The sequence below is a fragment of the Pseudophryne corroboree genome, chromosome 2, assembly GCF_028390025.1.
Source record: "Pseudophryne corroboree isolate aPseCor3 chromosome 2, aPseCor3.hap2, whole genome shotgun sequence".
NCBI lineage: Eukaryota > Metazoa > Chordata > Amphibia > Anura > Myobatrachidae > Pseudophryne > Pseudophryne corroboree.
Window position 1 is genome coordinate 149,216,123 of NC_086445.1, and position 14,449 is coordinate 149,230,571.

At 46.4% G+C, this 14,449-nt stretch overlaps 1 protein-coding gene across 9 annotated transcripts in view; it reads left to right on the forward strand.

Moving 5' to 3' along the window:
- The window catches only part of NBEA (neurobeachin), a 1,049,301-nt gene extending 1,036,985 nt beyond the window's left edge, over positions 1-12,316 (forward strand). For all 9 annotated transcript variants that reach the window (XM_063951811.1, XM_063951806.1, XM_063951798.1 and 6 more), the window contains 2 exons: positions 8,133-8,284; positions 10,416-12,316. In XM_063951811.1, the coding sequence (XP_063807881.1) occupies positions 8,133-8,284; positions 10,416-10,506 (243 nt within the window). In that variant the 3' untranslated portion in view covers positions 10,507-12,316. The remainder of the gene's footprint in view (positions 1-8,132; positions 8,285-10,415) is intronic.
- Positions 12,317-14,449: the final 2,133 nt, after the last annotated feature.

The window sequence follows — 14,449 nt, forward strand, 5'->3', positions numbered from 1 at the left end:
ATAAAAGACCCACAGGTGGAGCAAATTATTTCACTTCCAATCCTGTGAGGAGACCTGGAAAACATGAACTGTTGGCAGTACTTGAGGACCGAGGTTGAGAACTGGTTTAGGTGATATAACATGCCACAGAGAGGAGACCACGTATTATTGGTTTAGATGGCATCAACATGCCACAGAGAGGAGACCATGTGTTATAGGTTTTAATTCACCCAATGGCTGTGTTTTAGACTTAGTATAAAAGCAGTGGGAAGTTCTGTCTTCAGTTTTACATGGTTCTGTAACAAAATAGTATGCTTTGTTTGTATGGCTCCTAACAAACTTATCTCCCAGATCTGTCACTGTGTGGATAACGCTGGGCGTGGCTAGGAGCTCTCATTGGGTTAGCAGCAGGTCTATCACACCCAGTCCACAGCTGATTGGGAGAGAAACATCCTCCCACACAGGTTACATCCAATGGGAGGCTCTGCCATTTGGCTGCTGTGTGTTCCTAGAGCAGGATTAACAATGGGGCTGATGGAGCTGCAGCTCCAGGTCCACACCCTAAAATAGGCCCACTGCATCTGCAGCAACATACCCTCCAACAATTTACACATAAAATCGCTACAAATTCGAAAAGGGGGCGTGGCCACAGGTAAAGTGGCGTGGCCAGGCCCCTTTTCCTATACTTTCAATGGAAGTTTGGAGAGCCAAAAATCGGTACAGACCATTAAAAAAAAAGGTACTGTACCTGCCAAAAAAGTACAGTTGGAGGGTATGCCACTGCATCTGCAGCAAGTCTCTGCGCTGTATAAAAATCCTTTTACTGCAACGTCCTTTGTCCTGCTGCCAGTCCGCCTGCCCCCTACGGCTTCATCAATCCCCACTCCCTAGCCGCGGCGCAGGTGGAACAAAAGCTGCTGCAGCCACCTGCATAGATGTGTATGAAAGCGGCGCAGCGGAAGGCTTTCATAGCCCTCCCTGAACCGCATACTCTCTAAGCCCTGGAGCCTCCTCTGCGCGTGATGTCACAGAAGTGCCTCCCTGCCACAGCCGCACCCAGATCCCCACAGGCCCTGACTCCGCAACACAGCACCTGGTCTGCCCGAGATGGCTAATGTAACGGATAGAGTGGGTGATATTGCGGAGGGTAATGTCTGGACGCTGAATCAATGTAAAAGGTGACAGTGGTGTGCAGTGTCACTGACACCGCACAGCACTCTCACCTTTTACATTGATTCAGCGAGTCAGTCAGTTCTGCCAGCTAGTCACTATTATTAGCGCCGGTGTCCCAAAGCGCCGCATTACAGGGAAGTGCACTAAACAAACTACAGCTCCCAGCAGCCCTTAGTGCCGAAGTACTCTGGGACACCAGCGCTAACAATAGTGACTGGCTGCTTGACTGCTGTGCGAGTCTCCGGGAGACCCACTGCCAAAGGGAGGATAGCAGCTTAGCTGCTTCCAGGAGGAGAAGCACTACCCGCCCCTCCCCCACTTGCAGTACCTCCGAGCCCCACCCGTGGCAGCCCCACACACCCCCCTCCACCACCCGCGGTGGCTCTGGACCTCCACCCGAGGCACCAGCCCCTCTCCCACCCACGGCACCCCCGCAACCACCCCTCACCCTCCCGCGGCACCCCTGCACCGGCCCTCCCCACCTGCCACAGCAGCACACCCACCCACCCGCGGTGGCTCCGGACCCCCACCCGCGGCACCCTCGCACTCGCCCCTCCCCCACCCACTGCACAACCGCACCAGCCCCTCCCCCACCCACTGCACAACCGCACCAGCCCCTCCCCCACCCGCGGTACCCTCGCAACCACCCATCCCCCACCTGCGGCACCTCCGCACCCGCCACTCCCCCGACCACAGCACCTACAGTACTAGGTGATTCATCAGGTCCTACGTGCTCTATTCGGCATGAAGGGCGCCCTTCACGCCGTTGCAAGGGGCTAGGCCACAAGGGCGTGCAAGGGTTAAGGGGGCGTAGCCCCTTGCGACAGTGTGAAGAGAGCCCCCGTAGGGCACAACCTAGTAGGGGTATATTTACTATAGTGCAGGTTTTTTAGAAGTGGAGATGTTGCCCATAGCAACCAATCCAATTTGTATTATCACTTTTCTCTGACGTCCTAAGTGGATGCTGGGACTCCGTAAGGACCATGGGGAATAGCGGCTCCGCAGGAGACTGGGCACAACTAAGAAAGCTTTAGGACTAACTGGTGTGCACTGGCTCCTCCCACTATGACCCTCCTCCAGACCTCGGTTAGAATCTTGTGCCCGGCTGAGCTGGATGCACACTAGGGGCTCTCCTGAGCTCCTAGAGAGAAAGTATATTTTAGTTTTTTTTATTTTACAGTGAGATCTGCTGGCAACAGACTCACTGCAGCGAGGGACTAAGGGGAGAAGAAGCGAACCTACCTAACTGGTGGTAGCTTGGGCTTCTTAGGCTACTGGACACCATTAGCTCCAGAGGGATCGACCGCATGGAACCGGCCTTGATGTTCGGTCCCGGAGCCGCGCCGCCGGCCCCCTTACAGAGCCAGAAGCAAGAAGTGATCCGGAAAATCGGCGGCAGAAGACTCCTGTCTTCAACAAGGTAGCGCACAGCACTGCAGCTGTGCGCCATTGCTCCTCATGCACACCTCACACTGCGGTCACTGATGGGTGCAGGGCGCTGGGGGGGGGCGCCCTGAGCAGCAATATAAACACCTTGCATGGCAAAATCATCACAATATATAGCCCCAGAGGCTATATATGTGATAAATTAGCCCTGCCAGAATTCCTGAAAAAAGCGGGAGAAGTCCGCGAAAAAGGGGCGGAGCTATCTCCCTCAGCACACTGGCGCCATTTCTCCCTCACAGCTCCGCTGGAAGGAAGCTCCCTGGCTCTCCCCTGCAGTCTACACTACAGAAGGGTAAAAAAGAGAGGGGGGGCACTAAATTTAGGCGCAATATACATATATAGCAGCTATAAGGGGATATAATTTAGTTAATCCCTGTATTATATAGCGCTCTGGTGTGTGCTGGCATACTCTCTCTCTGTCTCCCCAAAGGGCTTTGTGGGGTCCTGTCTCCTGTCAGAGCATTCCCTGTGTGTGTGCGGTGTGTCGGTACGGCTGTGTCGACATGTTTGATGAGGAGGCTTATGTGGAGGGGGAGCAGATGCCTATAAATGTGTTGTCACCCCCTGCGGGGCAGACACCTGAGTGGATGGACTTGTGGAAGGAATTACGTAAAAGTGTCGACTCCTTACATAAAAAATTTGATGACATGCCAAATGCGGGACAGCCGGCTTCTCAGCTCGTGCCTGCCCAGACGTCTCAAAGGCCATCAGGGGCTCTAAAACGCCCGCTACCTCAGATGGCAGACACAGATGTCGACACGGATACTGATACCAGTGTCGACGACGAAGAGACTAATGTAATGTCCAATAGGGCCACTCGTTACATGATTGAGGCAATGAAAAATGTTTTACACATTTCTGATGTGACCCCAGGTACCACAAAAAAGGGTATTATGTTTGGAGAGAAAAAACTACCAGTAGTTTTTCCCCCTTCTGAAGAATTAAATGAAGTGTGTGAAGTAGCGTGGGCTTGCCCAGATAAAAAATTGGTAATTTCTAAAAAGTTACTAATGGCGTACCCTTTCCAGCCAGAGGATAGGTCACGTTGGGAAACACCCCCTAGGGTGGATAAAGCGCTAACACGCTTATCAAAAAAGGTGGCACTACCGTCTCCGGATACGGCCGCCCTAAAGGAACCTGCTGATAGAAAGCAGGAGGCTCTCCTGAAGGCTATATATACACACACTGGTATTATACTGAGACCAGCTATTGCTTCAGCATGGATGTGCAGTGCTGCAGCTGCGTGGTCAGATTCCCTGTCAGAAAACATTGACACCCTAGACAGGGACACTATATTGCTAAACATAGAGCATATTAAAGACGCTGTCTTATACATGAGAGATGCACAGAGGGATATTTGCCGGCTGGCATCTAAAATAAGTGCACTGTCCATTTCTGCCAGGAGAGGGTTATGGACTCGGCAGTGGACAGGTGATGCAGATTCTAAAAGGCACATGGAAGTTTTGCCTTATAAGGGTGAGGAGTTGTTCGGGGATGGTCTTTCAGACCTGGTGTCCACAGCAACGGCTGGGAAGTCAGCATTTTTACCACATGTCCCCTCACAACCAAAGAAAGCACCGTATTATCAGGTACAGTCCTTTCGTCCCCAAAAGAGCAGGCGGGGTAGAGGCGCGTCCTTTCTGCCCAGAGGCAGAGGTAGGGGAAAAAAGCAGCAGCATACAGCCAGTTCCCAGGAACAAAAGTCCTCCCCCGCTTCTTCTTCTAAGTCCGCCGCATGACGCTGGGGCTCAACAGGCGGAGCCAGGTATGGTGGGGGCCCGTCTCAAAAAATTCAGCAATCAGTGGGCTCGCTCACAAGTAGATCCCTGGATCCTTCAAGTGGTATCTCAGGGGTACAGACTGGAATTCGAGACATTTCCCCCCCGCCGTTTCCTCAAATCTGCCTTGCCAACAACTCCCTCAGGCAGGGAGGCTGTGATAGAGGCAATTCACAAGCTGTATTCCCAGCAGGTGATAGTCAAGGTGCCCCTACTTCAACAAGGACGGGGTTACTATTCCACAATGTTTGTGGTACCGAAACCGGACGGTTCGGTGAGACCCATTTTAAATTTGAAATCCTTGAACACATATATAAAAAAATTCAAGTTCAAGATGGAATCGCTCAGGGCAGTTATTGCAAGCCTGGAAGAGGGGGATTACATGGTATCACTGGACATCAAGGATGCTTACCTGCATGTCCCCATTTACCATCCTCACCAGGAGTACCTCAGATTTGTGGTACAGGATTGTCATTACCAATTCCAGACGTTGCCGTTCGGCCTGTCCACGGCACCGAGGGTATTTACCAAGGTAATGGCCGAAATGATGATACTCCTTCGAAAAAAGTGAGTTTTAATTATCCCATACTTGGACGATCTCCTGATAAAGGCGAGGTCCAGGGAGCAGTTGTTGGTCGGCGTAGCACTATCTCAGGAGGTGCTACACCAGCACGGTTGGATTCTAAATATTCCAAAGTCACAGCTGGTTCCTGCGACACGTCTACTGTTCCTGGGGATGATTCTGGACACAGTCCAGAAAAAAATGTTTCTCCCAGAGGAAAAAGCCAAGGAGCTGTCATCTCTAGTCAGAGGCCTCCTGAAACCAAAACAGGTGTCGGTGCATCACTGCACGCGAGTCCTGGGAAAGATGGTAGCTTCCTACGGAGCAATTCCATTCGGCAGGTTCCATGCCAGAACTTTTCAGTGGGACCTGTTGGACAAGTGGTCCGGATCGCATCTTCAGATGCATCAGTTGATAACCCTGTCTCCAAGGACCAGGGTATCTCTGCTGTGGTGGCTGCAAAGTGCTCATCTTCAAGAGGGCCGCAGATTCGGCATACAGGACTGGGTCCTGGTGACCACGGATGCCAGCCTTCGAGGCTGGGGGGCAGTCACACAGGGAAGAAACTTCCAAGGACTTTGGTTAAGTCAGGAGACTTCCCTACACATAAATGTTCTGGAACTGAGGGCCATTTACAATGCCCTATGTCAGGCAAAACCCCTGCTTCAAAACCAGCCAGTTCTGATCCAGTCAGACAACATCACGGCAGTCGCCCATGTAAACCGACAGGGCGGCACAAGAAGCAGGACGGCGATGGCAGAAGCCACAAGGATTCTCCGATGGGCGGAAAGTCACGTGTTAGCACTGTCAGCAGTGTTCATTCCGGGAGTGGACAACTGGGAAGCAGACTTCCTCAGCAGGCACGACCTCCACCCGGGAGAGTGGGGACTTCATCCAGAAGTCTTCCAACTGATTGTAAACCGTTGGGAAAGACCACAGGTGGACATGATGGCGTCCCGCCTAAACAAAAAGCTAGAAAAATATTGCGCCAGGTCAAGGGACCCTCAGGCGATAGCTGTAGACGCTCTAGTGACACCGTGGGTGTACCGGTCAGTTTATGTGTTCCCCCCCCCCTCTTCCTCTCATACCCAAGGTACTGAGGATAATAAGGAAAAGAGGAGTAAGAACTATACTCATTGTTCCAGATTGGCCAAGAAGAGCTTGGTACCCGGAACTTCAAGAATTGATCTCAGAGGACCCATGGCCTCTGCCGCTCAGACAGGACCTGCTGCTGCAGGGGCCCTGTCTGTTCCAAGACTTACCGCGGCTGCGTTTGACGGCATGGCGGTTGAACACCGGATCCTAAAAGAAAAGGGTATTCCGGAGGAAGTCATTCCTACGCTCATTAAAGCTAGAAAAGATGTAACCGTACAACATTATCACTGCATATGGCGAAAATATGTTGCGTGGTGTGAGGCCAGGAAGGCCCCAACGGAGGAATTTCAGCTGGGTCGATTTCTGCACTTCCTACAGTCAGGGGTGACTATGGGCCTAAAACTGGGTTCCATTAAGGTCCAGATTTCGGCTCTGTCGATTTTCTTCCAAAAAGAACTGGCTTCACTGCCTGAAGTTCAGACATTTGTTAAGGGAGTGCTGCATATTCAGCCTCCTTTTGTGCCTCCAGTGGCACCGTGGGACCTCAACGTGGTGTTGGGTTTCCTGAAGTCACATTGGTTTGAGCCACTTAAAACCGTGGATTTAAAATATCTCACGTGGAAAGTGGTCATGCTTTTGGCCTTGGCTTCGGCTAGGCGAGTGTCAGAATTGGCGGCTTTGTCATGTAAAAGCCCCTATTTGATTTTCCATATGGATAGGGCAGAATTGAGGACTCGTCCCCAGTTTCTCCCTAAGGTGGTATCAGCTTTTCACTTGAACCAACCTATTGTTGTGCCTGCGGCTACTAGGGACTTGGAGGACTCCAAGTTACTGGACGTAGTCAGGGCCTTGAAAATTTATGTTTCCAGGACGGCTGGAGTCAGGAAGCCTGACTCGCTATTTATCCTGTATGCACCCAACAAACTGGGTGCTCCTGCTTCGAAGCAGACTATTGCTCGCTGGATTTGTAGCACAATTCAGCATGCGCATTCTGCGGCTGCCTGTCGCAGCCTAAATCTGTAAAAGCCCATTTCACGAGGAAAGTGGGCTCTTCTTGGGCGGCTGCCCGAGAGGTCTTGGCTTTACAACTTTGCCGAGCTGCTACTTGGTCAGGGGCAAACACGTTTGCAAAATTCTACAAATTTGATACCCTGGCTGAGGAGGACCTTGAGTTCTCTCATTCGGTGCTGCAGAGTCATCCGCACTCTCCCGCCCGTTTGGGAGCTTTGGTATAATCCCCATGGTCCTTACGGAGTCCCAGCATCCACTTAGGACGTCAGAGAAAATAAGATTTTACTCACCGGTAAATCTATTTCTCGTAGTCCGTAGTGGATGCTGGGCGCCCGTCCCAAGTGCGGACTGTCTGCAATACTTGTATATAGTTATTGTTAACTAAAGGGTTATTGTTGAGCCATCTGTTGAGAGGCTCTGTTATGTTCATACTGTTAACATAATATCACGAGTTATACGGTGTGATTAGTGTGGCTGGTATGAGTCTTACCCGGGATTCAAAATCCTTCCTTATTGTGTCAGCTCTTCCGGGCACAGTATCCTAACTGAGGTCTGGAGGAGGGTCATAGTGGGAGGAGCCAGTGCACACCAGTTAGTCCTAAAGCTTTCTTAGTTGTGCCCAGTCTCCTGCGGAGCCGCTATTCCCCATGGTCCTTACGGAGTCCCAGCATCCACTACGGACTACGAGAAATAGATCTACCGGTGAGTAAAATCTTATTATTTAGCACCTTCTAGAAGATAATAGCTAGGACCTGTTTGGTTGCTATGGGCAACATCTCCACTACCAAAAACCCGCACCTTAGTAAATATACCCCATAGTAGGCAGCAAACACAATTTTCATGTTGGGTCATCAGATACCTGGATTTAAACATTAGGATACTGTGTATGTATAGCAAATAGCTACAGTACATTGCAGTCTTAAAGGATAGAAATCTAACCCTGAGGTTGTATTTTATTTTGATGCATGCATTTCCTAGTAAATATCAGTGTTTTCTATGGGAAAATCTTATGGCATATAATCTTGATGCCATAACAATTGGTCTTATTGAAACGATTCTGAAGGAATGTTATGTTCTGTTTCCTCAAGGCCATCCTTCTGAGCAGTGATGGGCAGAACCTCGTGACTGGTGGAGATAATGGTGTTGTAGAAGTCTGGCAGGCTTGTGATTTTAAGCAGCTCTATATTTACCCTGGCTGTGATGCTGGAATAAGGGCAATGGATTTGTCACATGATCAGAGGTGAGTCTACAACTCTTTAGATTATCCGTCTGTCTATAAATATGTTTATATAATCTCTCTAACCTCCAAAAATCTTGGATAAGAACCAACTCCAATTTAGTATTTGATAAGTTTACCTACCCTGCACAAAAGCGGTGTGGTATAATAGAAAGACAGTGTCTAGTTAGACAGTCAATAGGTAGACACCACATGTTAGACAGTCAAAAGGTCGACAGGGTCAAAACATAGTCATGGAAAAAAGGTCAACAGGGTCAAAAAGTCGACAGGATCAAAAGGTAGACACCATTTTTGTTGTTGCATTTTTGGTGTTTGTGTGAATAGTTTTGTTATCTGGGACCCCTAATTGTAGAAAGGCAATTAGCAGCATTTGACTCCTGCCCATGGTGTCTATCTATTGACTAACTAGTTACTAGACACTATCTATCCTCTGGATATCACACAAAAGGCCCTGTGCCAATAGTAGTACAGTAGTATTTGTACATTCTCACTCTCTCTCTCTCTCTCTCTCTCTCTCTCTCTCGTGTGTGTGAGTGTGTGTTCAGAATAAATAAAATAAATAGTCCCTACATGTTCATAAAATGAGTAATCCTTCTTCATTAGGATTAACTGCCTGCATCTCTAGAAACTATGTGATTAGTGGAGGAATGGTTATACATTCTTCTACCAGGTCCAGAATTTTCCTGGTGTCGCTGGCTAGAGGGTTGTAAGCAACCCAAAACAGATAGCTGCACATGCTGGTTGCTGAAACCACAGGACAGAGCACATTTTTTCTAGTAGAAATCTTCTAAACAAAGAGAAATGATGACACGTTAGGTGCACTCAAAGGGGGAAATTTACTAAAGGTTTATTTAATCGATTTAAAAATGATGTTAGGGTTGAGCATAGGTGCTGAAACGGGGAGGGGGGGGGCAGTAGGGTGGCTCCCCCCCCCCCCCCCGCACATAAATATTTGAAAGGCTCCAGTCTAAGTAATGGGGCGCGGGGCGCAGTGCCCTACTCCCCCCTGGACCCAGCTCCAATTCCTTCAGTGTGTGGCTAGGTGCTGTGGGCTGACCCTTCTCCTGGGACCAGCCCTGTGACTTTTTCACCCCCTTGACCTCCCCATTTTCAACCGATACCTCACTTGCTGGAGACGGGACCTCACTTGCTGGAGCCGGGTGGACGCTGCCGTGAGTGGTGGCTGTTACACATCCTCCTGCAGCGCTGTGCTGTAGCGCTGCTGTCCACCGTCTGCCCGCGGCTCTCCCCCCTCTCCTCCTCTCAGGTCCCTCATCTCAGTTCGCCTTTTTTGTAAGTTGAACTGAGATGGTCGCGTATCGGCAGCTATACCACCAATTCACGTACTGTTCGACAAGTCAAATTCACCAACTTGTCGAATAAAAATACTGGGGACTGAATAGGTCGGAGCCCCTTCCGACCTGAAAAAGTCGAAAACTGCCGTCTTTTCGACAAGACGGCAGTTTCGACCTTAATTGAATATACCCCATAAAGTGGCCTCACATTACCCTGTAATAACCCTTTTTCTACTTTATTTTTATATATATATATATAAATAATTTATTTTAAGTTTAATATGTATGGAAATTAAACAAAATTTGTTTGTTTTTTAGCATTTTTTTACTTTAGAAATTTTTTTACAACTTAACCATTTGACACTTTTAAGAGCATCCAGTACTTTCCTTATGCCCACAAACCGCTTTCTGTAGGATTCAGCTAACACAGTTGTCACTTTCTTTGGGGTCCGGGAAGGTCTCCCCACTTTTTCATGCACTTTTCCCAGGACGCATTTTGTATAAAATATCCACACCCTCGCCACCACTGCTGCAAATTGTCATTTCTAACAGGATCTGCCATTTCTCCGGTGCATGCAGTTGTGCAAAGAGGTTCATGAAACAAACTCGCATTCGCAGAATCGCACCTAATTGCATCCAGCGCTTAGCTTTCAAAACAACGAACACACACTACTGTATCTTAAGCTTGGTCTGATATAAAATAACGTTGAAACCGAGTTGAAATCTTTTAAAACATTGATTATACTGTACATGTTCCAGTTTTTATGCTTGTGTTTCTATTAATGTTACAAATGTAACATGATATAACTTGTGATTGTGTTTTTTTTCCTGTTTTGTAGGACCTTGATAACTGGCATGGCTTCTGGTAGCATTGTAGCTTTTAATATAGATTTTAATCGGTGGCATTATGAACATCAGAACAGATACTAAAGTTGACTGAAGTGCTGAATGCCAAGTGTCACGCTGAGAGCACAAGCGCTGCAGTTAAAAGACGTTTGTCGTCTCTGGTGGAAGAGAAAGTTGCATTGAGCTCCGTTGTACATTCCATTACACCCAGCAATAGCTGTACATTGTAGTCAGCCAACCACTTTACATTGTGTGTTTTTCCACAACTGAACACCAGCTGCTAAAGGCAAAATTCTGAGGAATAGAAGGCGTCTCCGAAATTGTTTCAACTTTATTTATTTCTGAAAAGTAGGACGCACTACAAAGAGACATTCAGTCATTCTGAAGACATTTGTGTCCGGCTGCTACGGTGTTTAGTCCACAAACCTTACATCCCATTTCCAGCCTCTTTTCAAGCTGTGAAAAAAAGAAGAAAAAAAAATAGAAAAGAAAAAAATATACAAAAAAAATATATGTTTGATACTTTGTACATCAGATGCACATCTTTACATTTAAAAGGGATACTTTTGTAAAAGTAAAACCTTGTACAAAGAACAAAAAAGTTTCATAGTTTTATCGTGAAGCTATAAACGTGCTTGTACACCTGACCTCCTGATGGGTCAGGTATATCCGAGAAACAAAAGGATGCAGCTTGTATTAAAAGGTTGAATATGGTTTATCCAATCCTTTTAACATTTACACCAAAATATGCTTTGCACTTTTTTTTTTTCTTTTTCTTTTTTTTTTAATTTTACCCCAAGTGAAAGCCCATAAACCGTTAAAACCTAGGGATATGAAGCCATGGTTTGCCATATATCTCTCATAAGATACATATTTTCTGTAGGTTTTTTTGTTTATTATCATTACGAAGGAGAGATGAGGCAAAATATATACATATATATATATATATATATATACACACACCTTGGTATTTCCTGAGTCTTACATTTCACAGTGCCGAGCTTTTTGATTTTTCTTTTTAAATAATCAAGTAATTCAAAACCCTCTACCATACTTGCGTAAGAGGTTAAAAAAGACAGAGACTCATGTATGTGATTTTATTTTTTAATATATTGCTTAGGCTTTTATTAAAAAAAAAATGATAATAAATAAATAAAACCTAATTGGTGTTAATTTATCAAGTTGTGGTAGTGGCTTCATCTAGAGCCATAAATACTGCAGTGATGGCTGGCAAAATATTTTCCTGCACATTGTAATGACAAAAGGACACACCCAGGGGTAAATACACTTGTTTCTTCTTTGTATATTTAGTGACTGTATTGTCATAGATGTACATATTGTGTCGGTAGGGATATGAGGCATGTAACCAGGAATGTCATTTTCTCAGAATTTACACTCACTCGCAGTCATTTATTTAAAAATATAAAAAAAAGTCAAACAAAAACTGATAATTTGTATTGGCACTTTGCACCAGAAACATATCATTATTTATTGATGTGATTAATTATTTGTTCTCCACCTTGTATTAGTAAGTTTTACCACTGAGTTTCTTCTACATTGTTGTTTGTATTTTAAAACAAAAAAAGAAAAGGAAAGGAAAATAGATGATTCCAATACATTTGCGGAGTCAGAGTAAATATTAAGTTATTCATCACCAGTCTGTAAGCAATATCTTGAGTTGTAGCTTAGAATAGGAGGATATTGAACACTTGGAAGGCGAGTTCATTTCATCTTGAAATCATGGTGAAATATTTTGGATATATCAATTCCTTGAGCTATTGTAACCATGTTTTATTGCAAAGATGTAAAATATGCCAGATGTGTTCAGTTGGAAATAAAAAAATAATAAAAAAAAATGAAAAATAAAAAAATGAAAAATAAAATATGCAAACAATTAATTGCTTTTTTACGTTGCTTATTTTTTATTCCATAAAAAGTACTGTAATTTTTTTTATTCTTTCACGCTATCTTGTACCACATACACATGCACATATGTCAGACCATTGTCTTTCTCTACGGATTTCACAAGACAGGATGGCCTGCTGGCAAGCAGACACTGGCGAAGTGGCTTTCTAATGACAATTTCAGAAACATATTCTCAAACTGATCTCCATATTCCAGCTAATGTCTCTGCTCACTCTACTCGTAAGGTAGGTCTGTCATGGGCAGCACAATGTGGTGCTTCAGCTGAACAGATATGTAAGGCAGCCACATGGTCTTCCATTAACACATTCATTAGACATTATGCCATTGATACCTTTTCCTCTCAGGACGCTGAATTCGGGCGAAGGATTCTCCTGTCCAATCAGAAGCGTCCCCACCACTAAATTTGCTTTGGGACATCCCAATGTTTATCCTGTGGATAACCTGTGGACCCTGCAGGAGAAATACATAGTTATGGTAGACTTCTTGTACGGAAGGGTGTGCACGTGTGTTCTTCTCGCATGATTAGGGCTCTCTATGATGCTCCTGCCTTGAGCTTTGAAAAACAACTGAATTGCCTGAGCCAGGAGACGGGGATATAGGGGACTGGCCCGTTGCATTCTGGGAGACTGAAAGCTTTGATCATTGGTGCCAGGGCCGGATTAAGACTTAGGGGGGCCTGGGGCACTTAAGACAGGAGGACCTTGGTGGAGGGGAAGGGTGTAAATTAGATTGTGCATATCTCTCAACATGACCCATTCTGGAAGAGACAAAATGCTCTCTACCTGGACTTCCCTTATTTCATTGATAAAAAAATGTATTTCAACAAAAATGATTACAATCATAATTAATAGGGAAGTCCAGGTAGAGAGCATTTTGTCTCTCCTGGAATGGGATGTATGGATTGTGTATATTAACTATAAACCAATGCTGTATATAAGGTTTAAACTAATAGTTTAATAACGCCTGGGTACTGTTTATATCTCCATCTAATAGAGAGAGAACTATTTTATGTTTTCCTCTAGTGGAACAAAGACAACTTAACCTTAAAATACACATACAAAAATAAAATCTATAATTTATCTTGCAAAAATGCAGTAGCCGCAGCCTGTGTGCTATTTACACACTGGGACAGGACTCAGGAGGATGCTCTGTGTATCTCTCTCTAGACCCGAATACTCTCATTAGATAACAGGTAACACAGGACCTTGACACGCAGGTGGGAGGAGTAGAAGCTGGGATCCCTGGGTCACATACAGCTCTCTCCCTTCTGCTATCTCTCCTCTGGTCAGGAAGCTCAGTTGGTATCTCATGAAACCTGATACTCCTGTGTCTGTGCCTACAATGCATACTGTCCTGCTCACATCCTGGCAGCCTGGTTCTGCTACTGCACAAGAAGGATAGTGATCTCAGTGTGCTCTGGCTTGGGGGCCCGGGGTACAGTATGCCCTGCATCCCCCCCCCTTAATCTGGCTATGCCCCCACCCCCAGCAGGTGCACCCTATTATGCCACTGCACCCAGCCATGTTGGTCACAACTCTGATCCCTCCCTGGGTGGACATGTTTTCTAACTCAGTGCAAAGTCTAGCTACTACTTCTGTTGCCTTTCAACGGGGAGGCATTCAGTTTCCCAGCTGTCGGGATCCCGGCTGTCAGGATACTAACACCAGAATCCCGCCACCACCCAAGGGGGAATACCGGGTCCGAAGCGTGGCGAGTGGACATGCCGCTCTCGCGACCGTTATTCCGGCTGATGGGATCCCAGCGTCGGTCTCCTGTCACCTGGGATCCCAACAGCAGGCATATCATACTGAATCCTTTCAACAGATGCTACAAGGGGATAGACCCTTGCCCACTAAAGCCACTAGGCGTGCTGTGACATCCGCACAGTCTACGCAACCTTCAGATTTTAAGGCGTCATCTGGTGAGACAGAGGAGGAAGACGTCTCTCTCACTGACACCTCCTCAGGGGAGAAAGAACACCAGTCTACATTAGATGTTGCTGCATTGTTAAATGGTCAATGGGTAGTTAAATCTATTCTTTAAATGTAAGAGTTGGAGCCTGCTTCTCAAGGAAAGTAAGCACAGCTATTTAAGTGCCAAA